Raw genomic sequence first — 19,794 nt, forward strand, 5'->3', positions numbered from 1 at the left:
AGGTAATAAGGTATCTGAGGGCATGAGGGGAGAGAGGACATAGGTGTTGCCCCTACTGCTGTCTGTCCTCTCCCCCATCCCAGGCGCCCCCATTGAAAGATGGTATTTCTGCCCAAAAAACTGTCATAGATATTTCTTTGGCGAGTGAAGGGTGTGCCTTTTTGTTCTTCTAAGCTTCCTTAGGACTGTTGATCTTCACAGTAGCTGTAGTCTCTGGGCAGCCACTGTTCCCTTAGTTGGCCTCAGAGGCAACCTGGGTGGGGGGCATGCAGGGTCACATGCCTCTCCCCCCCCATTACTTGTTCACATGGTACAGCTGGCTGGGCCCCTCTCCCTGCTGAGCGGCGGGGGAAGGGGGCGCTGTGCTGGTCAGGGAGAGGCATAGGCAGGAGTGGAAGAACAGCTGGGAGCTGCTCTGAGTCACCACTGCTTTAACTCTTCAGGGAGAGGCAGAGGAACAGCTGGGAGCTGCATGGAGTGGTTGCTGCTTTCCCGGGAGAGCAGGGGGGGCTGCTTTCCAGAAGGGGGAGTGCTGCTGGGGGGAGGTTGGGGGGTGCGTGACTTGAGTTGTTCCGAAGTTGTGCCCTCCACCACCACCCCACCCCACCCCGCACACACACTGTTAGCAGGAACGCGTTGTCTGTGGTTAGCCCTGCTCCCTGCAATGATGTACAAGTTTACCTGGTGAGGCTTCAGCCTGTAGACAGGATGAGAAAGGAGGTAGTCAGTTGGAGGTACCTAAATATTTAAAAAAAAAAAAAAAAAAAAAAAAAAAGCACCGCATATTTACATACACACTTTAAAACATATTTTATTACTATTTAGTCATTTATAACCAGGCTCTTTTTTCTTGAAAGCAATGAGAGGGGGAAAAGGTGGCTAAAGCCATTTTAAGTTCCACTTCGCGGGAGTAGTTTTTGCTATTACTACAGTGATAGCTGTGTGGCTTGATGTTACTGGAACAATAACATTTATATTATTTTTAGGATATGGAGGCTCAGCAGGTAAGTGAAGCTGAGTCAGCAAAAGAACAACTTCAAGACCTCCAAGAACAGATAACAACCCACAAAATGGCCAAACAAGAAGTGGAGGCTGAACTGGAACGGCAAAAGCAGGTAAAGAATTACAGACAGCTGAGAAATGTTGTTCTAGGCCCTATACAACCATGGCTTTGAAAAGCATTTTGGCTTAGAGTTGCCAGAGTTACTATGAAGGCTCAAAGGAGAATGCTTCTATAAAGTTTGAAGAGAATTTGTCAGTCATTTGTCATGTATCAGCTGTATTTGAAGAAATTAGTTTAATTACAAACAGCATTGATGATTTGTGGTGTTGCTAGTTTTAGGCCCAGTGATTTCAGTAGGAATTATTTGCCACTGATTTCAGTGGGTACAGAATTGGGCATTGTGCTTCCTGCAATCTGATCTGCACAAATATATTCTTCTGCCTTCAGGGAGTTCAGCTCAAGTTAATGGAACCATTGTGATGGGGCCACTCACCTCACATGAGTGCCTCCCATCGGGTGTGCCTCTGCCTGCATTCTGTCTCTAGCTGTGCCATTTACAGCAACCCCTGTTGGGCATTTAACTTCTCAAGCAGGTTTTCTATGACTCAGCCCTCCGGCCAAGTCACACACAGTCCGTAGGTATACAACAAAACTTGTATCCTTTCAGGGTACAAGTCCAACAGGGCCTATCACAGTGCCCTCAATTAGTATCTTTAGCTCTCTCTCTGGGCTTAGTGCTTAGCTCCTGTCTAGGCTAGCTTTCAAATTGTCTTTTTCAAACGGTCCCTGCTCTGGGATGGAGCAATGCTCTTTAGAGACTTTTTGCCTCCTGGGGAACCCCAACTGACTCCAGCTGTGCAGCTGAGTCGCTCTCTGTTCTGTCCCTTTCTGAGGGTTTATCAAAGTCCACAAATGCTGACCCTCTTCAGAGTCTTCAGTCTGCTCCCTGGGCCTGTGTAAACTCCCCTTCTTCAGGGCTGTCATAAATATAAAGGGAAGGGTAACCACCTTTCTGTGTACAGTACTATAAAGTCCCTCCTGGCCAGAGGCACAAAATCCTCTTACCTGTAAAGGGTTAAGAAGCTCAAGTACGTGGCTGGCACCTGACCCAAAGGACCAATAAGGGGACAAGATACTTTCAAATATCGGGGGGACGACTTTTGTCTGTCTGTTCTGTGTGCTTGCCGGAGACAGATCAAGAAAGCAAGCGATCCAACTCCATTAGAATTAGTAAGTACTAGTAAGGGAAATGCGTTAGCTTACTTTTATTTTGGCTTGTGATTTTTCTCTGTGCTGAGAGGGAGGTGTATTCCTGGTTTTCTTTTTGTAACTTGAAAGTTTTGCCCAGAGGGAAATCCTCTGTGTTTTGAATCTGATTGCCCTGTGAGATTATCTTCCATTCTAATTTTACAGAGGTGCTTCTTTTACCTTTTTTCTTTCTAATAAAGTTCTGTTTTTTTAAGAATCTGTTTTTTTTTTTTTTAATGTCCTAAAAAAACGCTAGGTTGGTCTGTGCTCATCTTGTTTATTCTCAAGCCTCCCCAGGAAACGGGGTGTAGGGCTTGGGGGGATATTAGGAGGGAGTAGGAACTCCAAGTGGTCCTTTCCCTAAGTTTTGTCTAATCACTTGGTGGTGGCAATGTTTACATAATCCAAAGTAAAAGGGAGAATTTGTGCCTTGGGGAGTTTTTAACCGAAGCTGATAGAAATAAGCTTATGGGGTCTTTCATGTGGGTCCCCACGTCTATACCCTAGAGTTCAGAGTGGGCAGGGACCCCTGACAAGTGCTTTGGCCCACTACTCCGGGTCCCAACCCAGGAATCCTACAAAAACCAAGGAACCCTGCTGTGTCCCTTTTAACTGTGCAGCTACTGTTCCCTAGGCCACTTCCCCGCAGCCCTTTTACCTTTACCTTCACCCTTAGTTCAGGGCTGAAGTCTTGCTTGAGTCCCTGCAGTCAACCAGGAGCATCTTCCTTGCTCCCCTAGTCCCTGCCATCAGCCGCTGTGTCCAACTCTGCAGGTCCTGTAGCCAGGAGCACCATCTTTGCATCTCTGGCTCCAGCCAGTGACTGATCTGCTCTGTCCAGCAGCTCCTTTTTATATGAGTCTGCCGGACTCTGGTTGCTTCCCCACAGCTACTTTAGGCAGCCTGAAGGACTCACCTCTACTGCTCCTTTTCTGGGGCGGGGTGTGGTAGACCCATGAGGCCTCCAGCAGGGGTGTCAGGGGTCTGGTACACCTCATCACAACTATACAGGGGTCTGATTGGAGTAACTGATTACAGGATTAGGGCCTGTGTGTGTGAGCATGTTGCCCTCTATTGGCTGGCTGCAATTTAGAAAGGATATAAGGATATTTCTATAGGTGGCTGCTCTCAGCGCTCTTTCTTCAGCTCTAGTGATAAGAGATTGGTGGTTTTAGAGCTAGAGAGACAGGATTCCAGTTCTAGTTCTGCAAGAACATACTTTATAATGGAAAGGGGGCTGCATCTTCATAGTTAAGGTTCCTTAGAGACTAACAAATTTATTTGAGCATAAGCTCATTGAGCTGTAGCCCATGAAAGCTTATGCTCAAATAAATTTGTTAGTCTCTAAGGTGCCATAAGTACTCCTGTTCTTTTTGCGGATACAGACTAACACAGCTGCTACTCTGAAACCTATAGTTAAGGTTGCAACTACAGTCCCATTACAAGATTGATTTCTATCTCACTTTAACTCCAAACAGAAGAGAGATCCTCATGCTTTTGTAGTCTGAGTAAAGTCTCATTGACAATTAGAATGTTTTCTGAAAAATGGATTAATCTGAGTAAGTACTCTTGAAAATAAGTCCAGAGTGTTCCTTTAAAATGTTTGCAAAACATCTAATGTTTCTTTGGGTCCCTCCATATCTCTAATGAAACTACGCTACATAGCAGACTTGAAGGATAGATAGATTTTTGACAATGACTTGTGCAAGAGGCAGTTTTTAAGGGAAGGAATAGTAAAATTTGTATTTGAAAGATCAATACATGATTTTCTTTGAAGTCAGCAGCCAAAAAAATAAAATCATGGTGATGACAAATATTTGCATCATCAAACTCTGAACTGATCTGGGCTAACGTTCAAAAGTGAAATGAAACCACAGGATCTGATAAAACTATTCCTTTTATACCCTATCAAAGGGTATTTTCCCCCTTTTTTCGCTCACCCTCCCGCCCTCGGACCTAGAAGGAATTTCAAGGGTCTGTTTGCAGCAGGTGTGAATGGACTAGACAGTTTGCGGCTTACCCAAGTTTACAGAGGAAGTTGAAAACCGAATTGGGCTTTATATGCAGTCTTCTCAAATTTCTATATTTAAGGCCAAATGTAAAATGAGGCTAATAACATTTACCCCTTTTTGTAAAGTGCTTTGGGCTCTGCAGATGAGAAAGCACAAGCTAAGTGCAAAGCATTGTTAGTGACATTTTTCTGACGAGATAACTACTGTGTGGAGAACTTCAATGGGTTGTTAGAGAGGCACTGTGTACATTAGACATTGGCTGTGAAACAGAGACCAGGAGTGTAATCTCTGGTGTGACATTACAGTAATTTTTTTTTGCCATTGTTCAGAGTGATGGTAGGTTGTGTTGACCATTCATTTTGGCAAATTTAGGTGTAAGCATCAGTGTTTCCCTCTAATTTTTCCCACCCATGTGTGGAATGAATTTTGTTATGTGCGTCAATATGGAGATGATGTGTTACACATTACCTCCATATTGGTGCTCAGAACAAAATTCATGTGGCAGGGTAGGGCCTAGGAATTCCGAGTGTGGGAGGGGGCTCAGGGCTGGCGTGTGGGGGCAGTGAGGGCTCTGGCTGGGGGGTGCAGGCTCTGGGGTAGGGCCAGGGATGAGGGGATTGGGGTGTGGGAGGGGGCCTAGGGTTGGGGTGTGAGGGCTCTGGCTGAGGGTGTGGGCTCTGGGGTGGTGATGGGGATGAGGGGTTTGGGATGCAGCTGCCCCGGGGCTATGGCAGGGGGAGAGGAGTCTCTGCAACTTGCTCTCTCCACAACTCGCTCTCCCTGCAGCAGCACGTGGGATTGGGGTGGGGCGGGGAAGAGGTGCCTTTCTCCTGGCCACGGCACGTCTGGTGGGGCTGGGCCGGGCCGGGGGAAAGGCTCCTCTCCCCAGCCGCGGCAGCTGGGGCGGGGCCAGGCTTGGGGACCTGCGGGCCCTAAATAGCCTGTTGCACGGCCACGAAGCTTACAGGGAACCTAGGTAAGCATGCATATTGCATCATTTACAGGTGCCTAATGCAAAGGGAAAGAATTATGAAGAAAATAATAAATATTGCCCATATAATTAAACACATTATTCTTATGAAATACAAAGCAATATATATTTCATCATAACACAATAAGCTTAACTCCAACACAATATTTTTCATTAGTAAACTCAAATTTGAAATAGAGTACAACCCGTTTGCAAAGTAAACAAAACCTGAGCACTTCTGTAATACACACATTCATTAGCCTGAGATGTAAGTCTATATATACATAGTTTAACTAAAAATTAGTGTTATGAAATACATAAATAATATTGTTAAATGGGAAATATCAATTTATTTAAAAGAACATGTTTACGTATTGGAAGCAAAATAACAAAATAATGTACTTCATTCGCATTTAATACTTTATTTAAGATTGTTACAGTTCTCATAATCTGAGCAGTATAAATTATGATGTCAGCAACTGTTCATTTCCCAGCTTTTAAATGCTTGAATTTTGTAAATGATGTAATAAGTAACAATGTAATTACATAACAACCTTAATTGTTTTTCAACACAAGTATTTTGGTTTTGTAAGATTTATAAAATATAACATATATATGTAGTTTAAATTATATATATATAAAAATTTAAGATAATTTGGGTATACTGGTGGAAGACTGACATCTAGTGGTATAATGGAATAATCCATGAACAAATGAACTTTTTTCTACTTATTTTTCCTAATATTTAAATACTTTCCTACTTGCATATAAATATGTTCTGTAAGTAGTAAGTCATCACAGAATGTCAAGGTATATCAAGATGTTGCCCATTGCAATAGTGAAAGCTTGGGGGCTGTCAGCCCTCTGAGAAGTTACAACATTCCTGTTGCCTTCCTCTGACTTCACTGGTAGTTTTGCCAGGGTCTTGCCTGGCTAGTTCCATATTGTGTTTTCTTTAAAATGAGTCTGATGGAGCAATGCTGCTCAGTTTATTCCATTGTCCTGAATACATGTATTCTCTTAAAGCCTTCACTGTCTAATCAGCAGGGATCCCATAGAACCATTTGCCCTGGAAAAACACAGAATTTGCGTTTTTACAGAGAATCTTTAGTTTTTTACATTTTGTGAAAAAATAAAAACATATACAGGAGAATCTGATATATCCAAGTGTCTATTATTCGGCTTTCCATGTTAACCAAACCACCAGCCACCTGGGACTGACAGCGATGGGACTTTGGTGGTCAGCCCCCAGGTGGCTGGTGGTTCAGTTAATATGGAGAGCCGGATAATGGAGACTCAGGTAAACCGGATTCTACTGTATATCAATAAATCATTGTGATCTATCTATCTATCTAGGCTAGGGTGTTTCATTTCAGTCACAGAAAAATGTGGATTTTTATAGGATTTTTTTATCTGACAATTTTTTTTTTTTAATCATGGGAAACTAGGATCCCTGCTAATCAGCTACCTCCTTTTTTCCATCTGTTTTTGTAAACATGAACTAAGATTATGTTGTTTAGCACTGTTGAATAAATATTTTTGATAATAAACTAGCAATGATTCCAGATTATTACTCAAGCATAGTTTCCTGTTCAAGTAGTCCTTTAGACTTATCTTGCTGTCAAGTTGAAGTACATTGATAAGAGATATGATGGAGGCTAGTCTTGACTCTTCACATCAGTCTTTTCAGAAGGAGTAAATATTATGCATGTAGATGGTAAAATTGTTTAAATGATAAACATTTTACTAAAAGTTATGACGTCTCCCAGTATTTGTATGTTTTGACTTTTTGTTCTGCATAGTCAGAATATGCATTCTGCACTTTTCTGTAAGATGTGCATATTGATGTGTTTTAAACAAGTAACATAGAAATTACAGGACTTGCCTTCAGAATCTACAACTTATGTGCATTCATTGTATTTCTTGGAATTGTGAAGGAAGATTTATAAAACAAAAAGCCTGACAATACCAGATCCTAGGTTTGGTAAAAGTTTGAATTACAAACTTATTTTTCTCTAAGATTTTATTTTTCAGAAAAGAATAAAGCAGGTGTAGTTATCAAAAGCATCAAGTACAAGAACACCAGGCACAATTCTGAAGCTGTCTTTTCAATCTTTTGTGGTTTGTTTTAGGGAGATCCAACAGATTTGTATGCAAAAACACCCGTATTATCCAGGAGTGCCACACATACAGCTGTTGTAAATGTTTATAACAACAAAAGATAAAATAGCTTACGTTTTAGACATAGGAATATAGTCGAAATGACAGCATATTTACTGCATAGGGAAATGGTGTATTCTGTGTAAGAAAGTAAGTGTAACATCAGTTTGCTCCTTTCATATTTTGCATTTCCAGTGAGATGGTTTAAACATTATTTAAATATCAAAATTAAAACACTTAAAAATGGGGTGACATTAAAATGACAGAACTTTTTTTGCCTAATTCATGCAAAGGACTTAAGGAAGTCTTGATTACATTAGCCTGTGGTAGTTTGAAAACGTGCCTACTTATGCAGACATTTTTGGAATCCATTGTCCAAATATTGTTACTCCCAGACTGCTTAGTGTATGCTGCTAATAAAGGGTTCTGAGAGCTTTGGGCCATATTATGCCATTAGACTTCAAGCAAAACTCCACAGTGATTTCTGTGAGGGGTTCTCCGCTTTAAATTATGGCATAATAGGGCATGTTGTTAATGACTAGTACTATTAGGCTCATCATTCAGTTGAACACAGACCAGTGTCTTATATCTTGATAGAAGTATTTATTGTTGTAAATAAGTTGCCACTGTTAAGAGAGAAAATAATGAAGGCTGGAGAGTGTACCACAGTGCTAGGAACAATTTATTTTGTAGGATTATCTGTCCTTTTAGAAGTTACATTTTAATTAGATGCTAGCTTGAACTAATTAAAATTCAAAAGTTCAAGTCTGCTGTAGATGGATGGCTAAATAATGTTTATTATACCAAAGCAGATGGTAGAGTATATCCTGTTACCTCTGTCCTTATGAGTGTGGGATATATTCTAAGGCAGTGCTATATTAAGAAAGATAGAGGTGGAGTGAAAATTACAGTAATTTTCTTTTATATTCATTTAACAAACTGAAATTTCCGTTTTAGGGACATAATGAGTTATTATAATACCCAAATTATAGGTAAATCTGGTACTAAGTGTGATGGGTTCCCCAGGGTGTAACCTGGAACTGGGGTACCGCTGAGCCCTCTGGCTTATCAACCGGGGCTCCCTCTCACACTTGATGTTGTGACAAGCTGCAAACCTCTCAAGATACTGCACTTACACAGACATCCACAGGCAGGGACTCACCCAGCAGTGTTACATGAATGCTTCTCCTAGCCACTCATGAATTAACAATAGAAAGGCTCCAGCCAGTTCTCCCAGCTCCCCAGACTACGACCCCAGGGCTGTACCATCTTGCCCTGGTCAGAAGCCTATAACCCAGTCCATCCACCCCTCCCTCAGTGTGGAGAGGACATGCACCAGCTTTTGTTCCTGAGCAGATTTCCCAAGCACTTCAACCAAAACACCCTGTTCTAGGTAAAACATAGACAGATTTATTAACTACAGCTAGATTTTAAGTGTTTATAAGTAATAAGTGTACATATCAAAGTTGGTTACCCAAGAAATAAAAGTAAAATCACAATCTGAGTTCTATAAACTAGACAGGATTTGACCCAAGCAGTGTCTCATCCTGATGTTTTCGTTCCTGAATACACAGGATTCTTTTTTCCAGTCTGGAACCACCTCCCCAATTCAGTCTTCGTTCTCCAGACTTGTTTCCAGGTGTTGAATTCTGGGGGGGAGAGAGGCCAAGTGATGATGTCACTTCCCCTCCTTTATAGTTTCTTCCAGCTTGCTGGAAACATCTATGGTTGTGACATGGGTCAAGGAATCTCCATTGTCTACATGCTGTCACTGAGAAGTCTCCATGGTATAGGTTCCTGGGGCAGTCCTTGTGTGTATTCCCTTTAATGGGCTATTAGCGCATCTGGCTCCTCCATTGTTGCACCTGAAAGGCTGGTCGTGGGTGTTCCCAACCTCACAACATATTTCTGTAACACGCATGTAGCAAAACTTCATAACTCCACGTACAATGATAGCCCATACAATCCAACAGGATATTAAAGTTCAACAGATCACGCCTTTTAAAATGATATCTCACAAGATGCACTTTATACAAAACATATAATTATATCACCACGGTAAATATGGGTGTGCCGGGGTACTGCTTTGGAGCACAGAGTGCCACTCTAAGATAGTTGTAGTATCATATATAACTGTGGCATTTTATATACGGAGATTGTTTTTCTTTAAAGTATTTGCTGTTTAGGCTTTTGATATTGAAGACTGGTGGAGGATCAGTAAGATAAGGATTTTTTTTTTCTGCTTTGTGTACTCAGTGATTTGAAGGGAGAGTACAGTTATGTGCTGCTCTACCAGTAAATGACTAAAGTAAGACAGATTTTAAAAACATCCCAGTAAACATGTTAAATCTTCAAATGGGAATTTAAAAGCGCTGTTCAAAAATCATGGTACTAACAAGATCTATGGTAATCTTCACCACTCAATCAGTTGCTCTTGACTAAATCCCTTCCTTCGCTATGTTGTCTCTTTAGACAGTACGTTTTTTCAGGGCAAAGTACAACCCTCTGCTTTAGTGTAAAGCCTCAAATAGTGGCTAAAATGTCACCCAAAATACTTTCCAAAGGCTGTCTACTAATACTTTGTTTTGTAACTGGTTGCAATTAATTTTATAGGAACTCCATTACAATGAGGAAGAATTGTATCGGACAAAGAATACCTTGCAAAGCAGAATAAAAGACAGAGAGGAAGAAATTCAAAAACTCAGAAATCAGGTAACTTATTTGCATTTAAGAATATTTAATGCTGTTAAGTCATTAAAAACACTAAACTACCTTCTTTGTTTTAGCTTATGCTTTTGGTTGAGTAAAACTCTGTTTTTCATCTGGTTGTAAAGCTGTTAAAATGAAACCGTTAGATTCCATTTGATAAACTTTGGTGCTTGCATTCATCCTTTTTAATAATTCAGATTCCAGTAATGAAACAGCGTATATTAGGTTTTAAGACAATCTACTCTACACTGAAAATTAACTTCGCAGTAAATATCAAAAGCGAACACAATTTTAAAATGCCTGTCTTCAAAAACAAAGGGCTGTATTGTCTGATAAGGCCCTGTATGTGCACATGATAACTAGAGAACCGGGTACTGAATCCATACATTCTCTCCTATGAAACGACAAAGAGAGGTTTTGGTGATTGTATGGGTAGTATGAGTTTCTGAGCTGGATCCTGTTAATGTAACATTTGTTTCATTTCATGCAAATTATATACAAGGCCGCACAACGCAATGTAGACTATTACAGGAAAAAATGACAGTCTAGTGTTAAACACTACAATATGTTAAACATATTGGATGTCAAAGGACTTGAAAATTGTCTTGATATATTTTTCTTTGAACCCAATGGGGCTTGCTTTCCTGATACTACTTCACTATACAAAATTTACTTCAGAATGTATGTATTGTCCATGTGTACCATGCCCTTCCCAGTGCAGCTGATTTGTATTTGCATTACCTGAATGCCAATAGTCTATCATCACTCTGATATCTCACTGTAGACTCTGTACTACCACTTAAAATGTATGACAACCACAGATGGCTAAGATTCAACTTACAGCAAGTTAGATGATTGGGTCAATGTCAGTATATTCAGGCCTTTGCATACTGAAGCAGGAGTAAGATCTTCAATTTAACACCTATTTTGATTCTACATAGGTGCTATACTTGGCTTTAGTATTCCAAAGGATGCACAGTTTCTTGATGCTGGTCAATATTTAATAGACAAAATGTTCTCTCAAGGAATTAAATGACTTCAGTATACTGGTGCTGATGGTTTTAATTTTCTGTGTCCCTGGTGATAACTGGCATGTAATCTTGTCTTTGTAAGGTGAACATAAGTCCATTGTTTTTCACTGCAACTCTATCAAACATAACTGGAGAGCCTCTTGAGTGTAAACTGTCAGATCACATTTGTCTGCCAAGACTTTGTTGAAATCAAGCCTGTCTGGTAGAGCTTGCCTGATGTGAGAAATCTGATGCCCACCCGTTTTTGGAGGCCACATATTGCATCTTCAAGGAGAAGAGAGAGAAAAGACATACATTCTTTTTCAACACTGTAGTTCACACTGAGAGGATTAAGCCATCAGCAAGTACTCTCCCGAGCATACAACTATGAATTTGGCACATAGGCTGGCTGTTTTTTTTCCTGGACAACCAAACTTAGCTACGTTTCCATAATTATGCGCAGTTTACAGGATGAGTCTTGAGTGTTTTAAGTCAGTACAGGCCAGGTAGAGGTCAAAGTGTTGTCTGCACCACCATCAACATGGCAGCTGTCTCATGCATGAGATTCAAGACATGCCTTGAATTGTGCACGGAATGCAGTTAGAACCTGGATAGAAACTATAAAACAGAATCACTTAAAAAAGATCCACTTTAAGTGTCTCTTACTTTAAAAAAAATCTCTGCAAATTGGACCCTATGGACCATATTGCCTTAGGCTTGGTCTACACTACAGGCTTATGTTAGTATCACTGTTGCTCAGGGGCGTGGAAAATACTCACTGAATACCTGGTGTAGACAGCGCTATGTGGACAGGAGGACTTCTCCCGTTGACATAGCTACCGCCTCTTGGGGAGGTGGATTAACTCTGCCAATGGGATAAGCTCTCCCATCGGCGTAGGAGCATCTTCACTAAGCGCTGCATCGGTGCAGCTATGCTGCTGCAATGCTATATGGATAGACAAGCCCTTAGTTTCGTCCTTCTCCCTCTGTTGTTCTTATCCAGTGCCCATGTGCCTCACCTCTCTCTAATTTTCCTTCACTTATGTCCAGTTTCGTGCCGCCTTTAATGCTGCCCCTTAGGCATGTAACAGCCTCCCAATTAACTGGCATCAAGTTCCCTCACTTCCCTCTGTTCTGTGAAACTTGCTGGTTTAATGGCCATGGGCCGATCAGTAATGCATTCCTACACAAGCCAGTGGACTACAAGTTCTTTCGGGCTAGGATTTGTTGTTAGGTGCAAACTCACTATTGTATGGCAATGTTCACATGGGGGTAGCACTATATTCATACATACTTGCCAGGAGCTTCCTAGTGACAGCAATTATCAAGGCATAATGCTTCTACAATCACATTTCTCTCCTTTACATTTGTTAATGATGGTAGTAGTAATAGCTGTTGCATCATTAAAATCCTGAGGCATCCCACTCCTTGCATCAGCCTCTCTCTCATAGGACTTAGGAGTTGAACTATTTCAAAATCTAGTTTTAACTTTTATAATGTATCAACTTGTGGCTTAGATTTTGCACTCACTTTTCTTTTTCAGCTCACAAACAAGGCTTTGAGCAGCAGTAGTCAGTCAGAGCTGGAAAATCGGCTTCATCAGCTGACAGAGACTCTGATTCAGAAGCAGACCATGTTGGAGAGTCTCAGCACAGAGAAAAACTCCCTTGTCTATCAACTGGAACGCCTTGAGCAACAGCTCAAGACTACCCAAGGCAGTAGCACTAATGGACCTACAATTAATATGGCAGGAATTGACAGTGGTGAAGGTAAACATGGAAGGATCATATTTAAAAATGTGTGTGTGCTCAGCTTAACTAAGGACTCTGATATTCCCCATTAATTTCCTTAAACATCTCTGTGTTTAAGAAAAATATAGTAAATAAGGAGTTTGAGTTGATCTTTCCAATTATAACTAGTACAGTTGAAAATAGCCAAATAAAGACTGCTGTTCAATGTGTAGGCAATTTTAAGTGAATTTAATAAAGCAAAACTTCATTCTTAATTCTCCCCATTGTGATTAATATTATAACAAGTATGTTATTTTAAAATCAGTTTACCATGACATCTGCCAGTGCAACCAGCAGTGCAATTTCACCTATGAATTACTTTGTTTTTGTGGGTTTAAATATTACTTGCATATGTGTCCTGTAATAATTTTTTTTTTTTTATGGAAGGGATCTAGTTGTTTGGGATGGATTTTTTTGTTTGGGTGGGGGGGTGGGGGGGGTTATGGTTTTTGGAAGGTGGGGGTTAGAATAGCTGTTCCATTATGAGATGATCTAACTTAAGTGGAAGTCGCTGAGAAAGCTTGAATGCACTGTCCTCCATTTGGTTAAACTCAGTTTGCCCTCATTCTGTTTTCCTTGGAAATCTGTGAGAAAGTAGCCTACAAATGTGTCTTCTCCACGGAGATTGGCTTGGTTGCTTTGAGTAGTATCATATCTCAGATGTCTGAGAAACTTCAGCTGCTATTGCAGGGGTCGGCAACCTTTCAGAAGTGCTGTGTCGAGTCTTCATTTATTCACTCTGATTTAAGGTTTCGCATGCCAGTAATACATTTTAATGTTTTTAGAAGGTCTCTTTCTATAAGTCTATAATGTATAACTAAACTAGGGTTGTATGTAAAGTAAATAAGGTTTTTAAAATGCTTAAGAAGCTTCATTTAAAATTAAATTAAAAGGCAGAACCCCCCAGAGCGGTGGCCAGGATCCAGGCAGTGTGAGTGCCGCTGAAAATCAGCTCGTGTGCCGCCTTCGGCACGCGTGCCATAGGTTGCCTACCCGGTGCTATTGGATTCTGCTTTGATCCCTTACTTTGATTCAGCTCTATGAAAAAAGTAATTGTGTTAACTTTAAAAACAAAATACACCCACTCCTTGAACTTTGATGTAAAATGCCTGCCCAGTTATTTGCCTGTGAAATGTCTTTCTTTTAAACTCCCTTTGTCAGGAGAACAATAAAATCTGAAATAATACATTCAGTTTTTCTGCTCTTATAAAGCTAAATTAAAATAAGCCAATTTTGTTCAGTCACACTTAGATGTATCCTGGTCTGAAAGTCTATGAAAATTTTAACCTGGGTCAGCTTTTTTCATAATATTATAAACCCCTGAAAAATAGGAATTTATATCAGAAATACTGTCAGATACAGCTATTGTATGACAAGTGTTACTTGTGATAAAAGTACAGCAAATAAGAAAATCAATGCAGTATATACTTAAGAAATTATAATGAAGCAAAGAAATTATTTTGGAGTATAAAACATCTGAACTGAATACTAAAATGCTTATTTAGTAGATACAGAAATATAATAATCTTTCTCAGATGCATTTTTTACAAAATCTTATCCAACAATTCCTCTCAAAACAGTCGTGCCGTTTAAATATACAGTGATTAATCTGATTTGTTTTCCCTTGTGCGCTGAAAATCTTGAACATTTCAAAAAGGAGAAAGTAATGATTAAACTCTATGTAGACACTATATAGACAAATACGTTACCTGGGAAGGCATCTTTAGCCTACTTAGATATGTTTTTGTTTGTTTGTTTTTTAAATAGGTACTCGCATGCGAAGTGTTCCTGTCCTTTTTAGTGATGTAGATGCTAACGTGGCAGGAATGTATGGAAGAGTTCGCAAAGCTGCCAGTAGTATAGACCAGTTTAGGTAAGAGTACATAAATCATAAAGGAATGTTTCTCTTCCTGGACTAGTTCCTTATACAGTCTTCCTCCTCAGTACACCTTTTATTTTGAATTGTTTTTAATTGTATAAAAACATACCCATACATTTTAGTTTGGTACAAATTCATATTAAATATTGACATGGTTAATTCCCATTCACTTTATTCCCATCATGATATCTTGTGATGAGAATATTCTTGTTCCACCACAAATTATGTTAACAGTTGGATACATGGTATAAGAACCCATCGGGTTTTATTGGACATCGCAGTTATCTTGCATATATAAAAATTAACTTTTACCATTGTCATGCTGTCTGCAGTTCACAACTGAGTGCAACTGCAGGGCGAACTGTCAGAAAGCAGGGCAGACATCCCAAACTGGTGTTATGTTCTATGATTAGGTTTCCCCAACCAAGTATCAAGTGTGAACTCCTGAATCACTATAGCAGTTTTACCATAGAGAGACAGTCCTCTGGGGCATTCCAATCTATCTTGCCACACAGGCAAGCTGGACTTAGTGATTGTTGGTTGCCATATACCAAAGATCACAAAATATTCAGGTTGCTCCCAATCTCAAGAGACCGGTCACTTACCTTAGATATCATACCAGAGACAATGCTGGTAGCCAGTCTTATCGTATACTAACTAAAGATTTATTAACTAAGAAAAGAAATGAGTTAATCTGTGGTTCCAAAAGATGACAGACGATGTAATCCATCCACTTGGGTCAACGAGGTTGACCCTGGGGATCTCTGCTTTTGTTTCTTTGCTCCAGCCCTTGTGAGAGTCCAAACAGCAAAGAGATAACTGTTTCTTCTTGTGATAATCTTCATATGCCCTTCCCCCAGAGTTCAAACCAAAGGGGATGAGTGCTCCTGCACCTAATTTCTTCATGGGTGGATGGGGCAAGCAACAAAATGTGTGTTTGTTTGTTTGGTCCTACAATTGCCATTTAGTTTTTATCGTCCTCCTTGATAGATGGGGGGACCACTCTTCCTGCCTAGATTTACAAATTCAGAGCAGGCCCTTTTAGATTTATAAAGCAAACTTATATTTTACTTTGAAATATGAGGTGCAGACATTACAAGTGAGATTAATGCATGCAGAAACTTACAAGTATTTTATAGAGACTAATCACATTCTAACAAGTCTAACACCCATCTTGAACCATACTAATGTGAGCTTCCAGCTATGAATTTGTCAGTGCTCAGCTGATGCCTACAGCCTTGGCTAGAGCTGGCACCTGGTCTTCCAACATCACAGCCACTATTAATTCTCCTCTTCTTTTCTCCTTCTGAGTCTTTGGCAGAGAAATCCTCTGCATCAGAGCTTTATCGCTGTTAGGTTTCTAAGTTACTTAGACCAGGAACATTCTGCCTGATCATGAAATGTGCCCAGTGTGTTAGTTTTACTGTAACATATTACAGTGTGTCATGGATCAGCAATAAGGGCATAAAAAGTAGTTATTATAAATTATTAGCTAGTTTTTCACTGTTTCCTTTCTCGAATCCTTTTTAAAATCTTTTTTTAAAGTATCAAAGAATAAATCCATGCTATGAACCAAGTGTCCTCAAAATATGTGCCTAGAATGAGTCAGAAATGCTTTGGAACCACCAACCAACTTATTCTGATCTCTTGTCTCAGGAGCTATCTTAGTCTTTCCAAAAAAGGGGTCTTCTCTGGAGCTTAAGCTTAAGTCAAAATTCAGTTGGGAGTAATAGTTTCAAACCCTTGAAAATCAGGATGCCTAAATAGGATATGCTTTGCACCTCTAGAGTGATTTTAATATTAAGATTATAAATACCAGTGCTTCCTTGATGAGTGGCCTGTTCTATGTGACACTGTGATTGAAGCATTATTTCTGTATTAGTATTTGTCACTTTCCTACTAGCGTATTTTTATTTTACTAAAGCAGATTGCAAGGCCATGATGCAAAGTACTGATACAGTATACTTCATGTTGCATTAGTATTAGAATTATACAGGCCAGTCTGTTTTTCACGTATAACTAAGTGTAAGAATGACACAGACCTCTTTCACTAAGATTTTCAAAAGAACTTAAATGAGTTAGTCAACTAGATCTCATTGTAAGTCAATGGGAGTTGGGTGTCTAACTACTTTAGGATTCTTTGAAAGCCCTAGCCTTTGTTTCTGACCAGGCCCAATGTGACATACTTATAGCAACAAGGGGACTGGCTTTTTTATGATCAGAAAAGTATGTACAATTTTGTGATGTGACTCAAGACTATTTTCTCTCAATCCAGTAGCTGTTGTGATTCAGTAGTAAAATTCAAAAGGCGGAAATGTGGAAAACTATATGTATAATACCAGTTGATGTTTACAATTCTGTGGGGGTCAGGGTAAAGGAACAGGAATATTTTTCTGTTCTAACATATGTATTATACTTTCACAGCATTCGACTGGGAATCTTTTTAAGACGGTATCCCATAGCAAGGGTATTTGTAATCATTTATATGGTGAGTACATTGTTGTGCAGAATTTTTTATAGTCAGTTTTATATAGTATCTGCCTTCATCTGAAAGGCATTCAGTAGTGTATAAAAGAAAAAGGGTATCTAATTAGTTTTGACTGTTGTATTTTATAGTAGACTATAAAGACTGCTTATGGAACATGGGTTCTTGAGTCCTATAGCTTGACAATATATGTACAGTCATGCCTTGAATTCGTAGTGCCTTTAAAATTTTTACAATTCTGTGTAACTAATACTGGTTGTAATTTTGTAGTTTCATATTGAAAGTATAGCACATTTCTATGACTGACTGGCTTCCATTAAAATAACTTGGGAAACTGATGTTTTAATAACATTTTACCTCAGCCCAGTGATTGATTAATCATTCTTTTCAAATACTGTAGCTATAAAAGTAGTGAGCATGATTTTTATCTAATCTTGGGCTATAGAAGGGAAGTTTGTTCTTCACATCTTGCATGATTGTGAGTGGAATTTCTCCCAGTTCCACTAGAGGGTTGATGTCTCTTTCAGTTGATGTGATCAGTAGTTATGTAAGTAAGCCCAGCTGCAGTGTGTTATTGCTTTAAAGATTTCAGTACTCTAACTCCAGATTTCATATGGAGTGAAAATGCCTTGCTGGAGAAAGCGTAATGTTGCTTTTAAAATAAATCACTGGGTGAATAGGGTTGCCACTCTCCGGGGGGACAAAGCAGCCAAATACACAAACTTGACAAAATTAAAGGTAACCACACTTTTCTGTACCACCACCTCTCCCATTTTTTGAGTGATAGATGGAATTTGGCCACTTTAATTCCCCCTACTCTCTTCCCTTCTAATGTAACACTGTCATTGTACTGTTTAATAGGTGAACAAAATGCTTCATACTGAAACAGTTGAGAATTTTACTAATTAATATGGTTCTGAAACCACTTTCTAAGCTGGATCTCAGTCATTATTGTGAATTAGCCCTATATGGGGCCATCTGTAATGTAATTTTTTTTTTTATCAGAGATGGTCAGTGCCTAGCAGGACACTCAGACATGCTAACTGTAATTTTTTAGTAAGTTTTTCATCATTTGCTATAAAATGCTTTTTGCATTGGAATCTGGCACAATGCTTCACTGTGCAAATCAGAATAGATTTCCTTTGTGAGGTGCAATGGAATAAAATGGAAGGAACCCTTAAACAGATGTTTCATGAAAGGCATTTAGCCAAAGCAGGTCTACAAAATTAGCTGCTTCTGTCTACATTCAGAATTACAGCTGTTGTAAATGATGGATGGTAGTCAGCGCTGTGTGCTAACTCCTGCTTTTCTTTTGCCAGGCATTGCTTCACCTCTGGGTCATGATTGTTCTGCTTACCTACACCCCAGAAATGCACCGTGATGGTCCAGCTGGCAAATAGACTGAGACCTACTTTATGTTAGTGCTCACTATATTCTGGACTGAGTGTATTTAAAATTATTAGTACTGAAATATGGGGGAAATCACATTCCTGGCATTATCTATGGAAGAAGGACAACCATCATGCCTGTTTTATCGCTACTTTTTAAAACTTAAATTATTGGACAAATATTACTACATAGCTTCTTCAATTTACTCAAAACAGCAGCAGTTTCCAGGGCAAAGGCAGTTGTTAAGCTAAGCATAGCCTTTACATTTTCCATACATTTTCTGATGGTTCCTGTACAATATAAGATTCACACCTGTATAGAGATACAAGGATTTCTAAGATTACAGCTGTATATGGTACATACTCTAGATCATACTGGACATGGGCTATAATCAGGGAAACTAATTGTACTTAGCAAATTAAATAAACTTTATTCTTCCTGTTTTTCTTTTGTATTAGTTTTTAATTTTGTTAATATAGGTTAGTTTTTTCTTTAATCTGTTAAAATACTGCAGAACTGACGACTGGTGCAATATCTCTTTGTAAATACCTTCTAAAAATAAAATATTATGCATTCTTCTTAGCTTTGTCCATTTAGCACAACAGAAATGTATCTTCCCTGATATGCTGAAATGTGGAATTTTTAATTGTGCACAGGAGAACTTTTACTCTTAATTCATAATTAATTCAGACAGAAAAGATGTATTCAGCTGCTTGAAAAATGCCATTTGCTTTTGCACTTTGTATAATTAGCTATGCCGTTGCTTTTTATTCTGTACATCTCTCTCTCTCTCTCATTACACATAAGGTGTCTTAGCAAATCTTAAATTTATGTAGTTTCTATCTGAAATTCTAGGCAGTTGTTAACCAAATTAAAACAATATTTTTTTTACAAATGTATAGCCAGACATGATTTCAGAAACTCCCCCATACATAATCACTTAGGAGATTCATCACCAAGCAACCGCATCAGGTAATGATGATAAAAACAATAACCCCAAAATCAAACGCACTGTAATTTGTTCTTGCATTAGATTGTGGCATCCTCCATTTATTAATCCTTCATTTATTACTCAAGACTGAGTAATGAAAAAACAATTAAGGAAATTTGTCAGATACGCCTACTCTGGTGATTGTTCA

General features: G+C 39.2%; 1 protein-coding gene across 1 annotated transcript in view; it reads left to right on the forward strand.

Annotated features, from left to right (window-relative positions):
• Positions 1 to 19,233, forward strand: part of GOLGA5 (golgin A5) — a 31,576-nt gene extending 12,343 nt beyond the window's left edge. The window contains exons 8-13 of the mRNA XM_054027156.1: positions 987 to 1,115; positions 10,007 to 10,105; positions 12,656 to 12,881; positions 14,670 to 14,775; positions 17,206 to 17,269; positions 18,586 to 19,233. Coding sequence (XP_053883131.1) covers positions 987 to 1,115; positions 10,007 to 10,105; positions 12,656 to 12,881; positions 14,670 to 14,775; positions 17,206 to 17,269; positions 18,586 to 18,666 — 705 coding nt within the window. The 3' untranslated portion in view covers positions 18,667 to 19,233. The remainder of the gene's footprint in view (positions 1 to 986; positions 1,116 to 10,006; positions 10,106 to 12,655; positions 12,882 to 14,669; positions 14,776 to 17,205; positions 17,270 to 18,585) is intronic.
• The last annotated feature ends 561 nt before the right edge of the window (positions 19,234 to 19,794 follow it).

Source organism: Malaclemys terrapin, chromosome 4, assembly GCF_027887155.1.
Source record: "Malaclemys terrapin pileata isolate rMalTer1 chromosome 4, rMalTer1.hap1, whole genome shotgun sequence".
Taxonomy (NCBI): domain Eukaryota; kingdom Metazoa; phylum Chordata; order Testudines; family Emydidae; genus Malaclemys; species Malaclemys terrapin.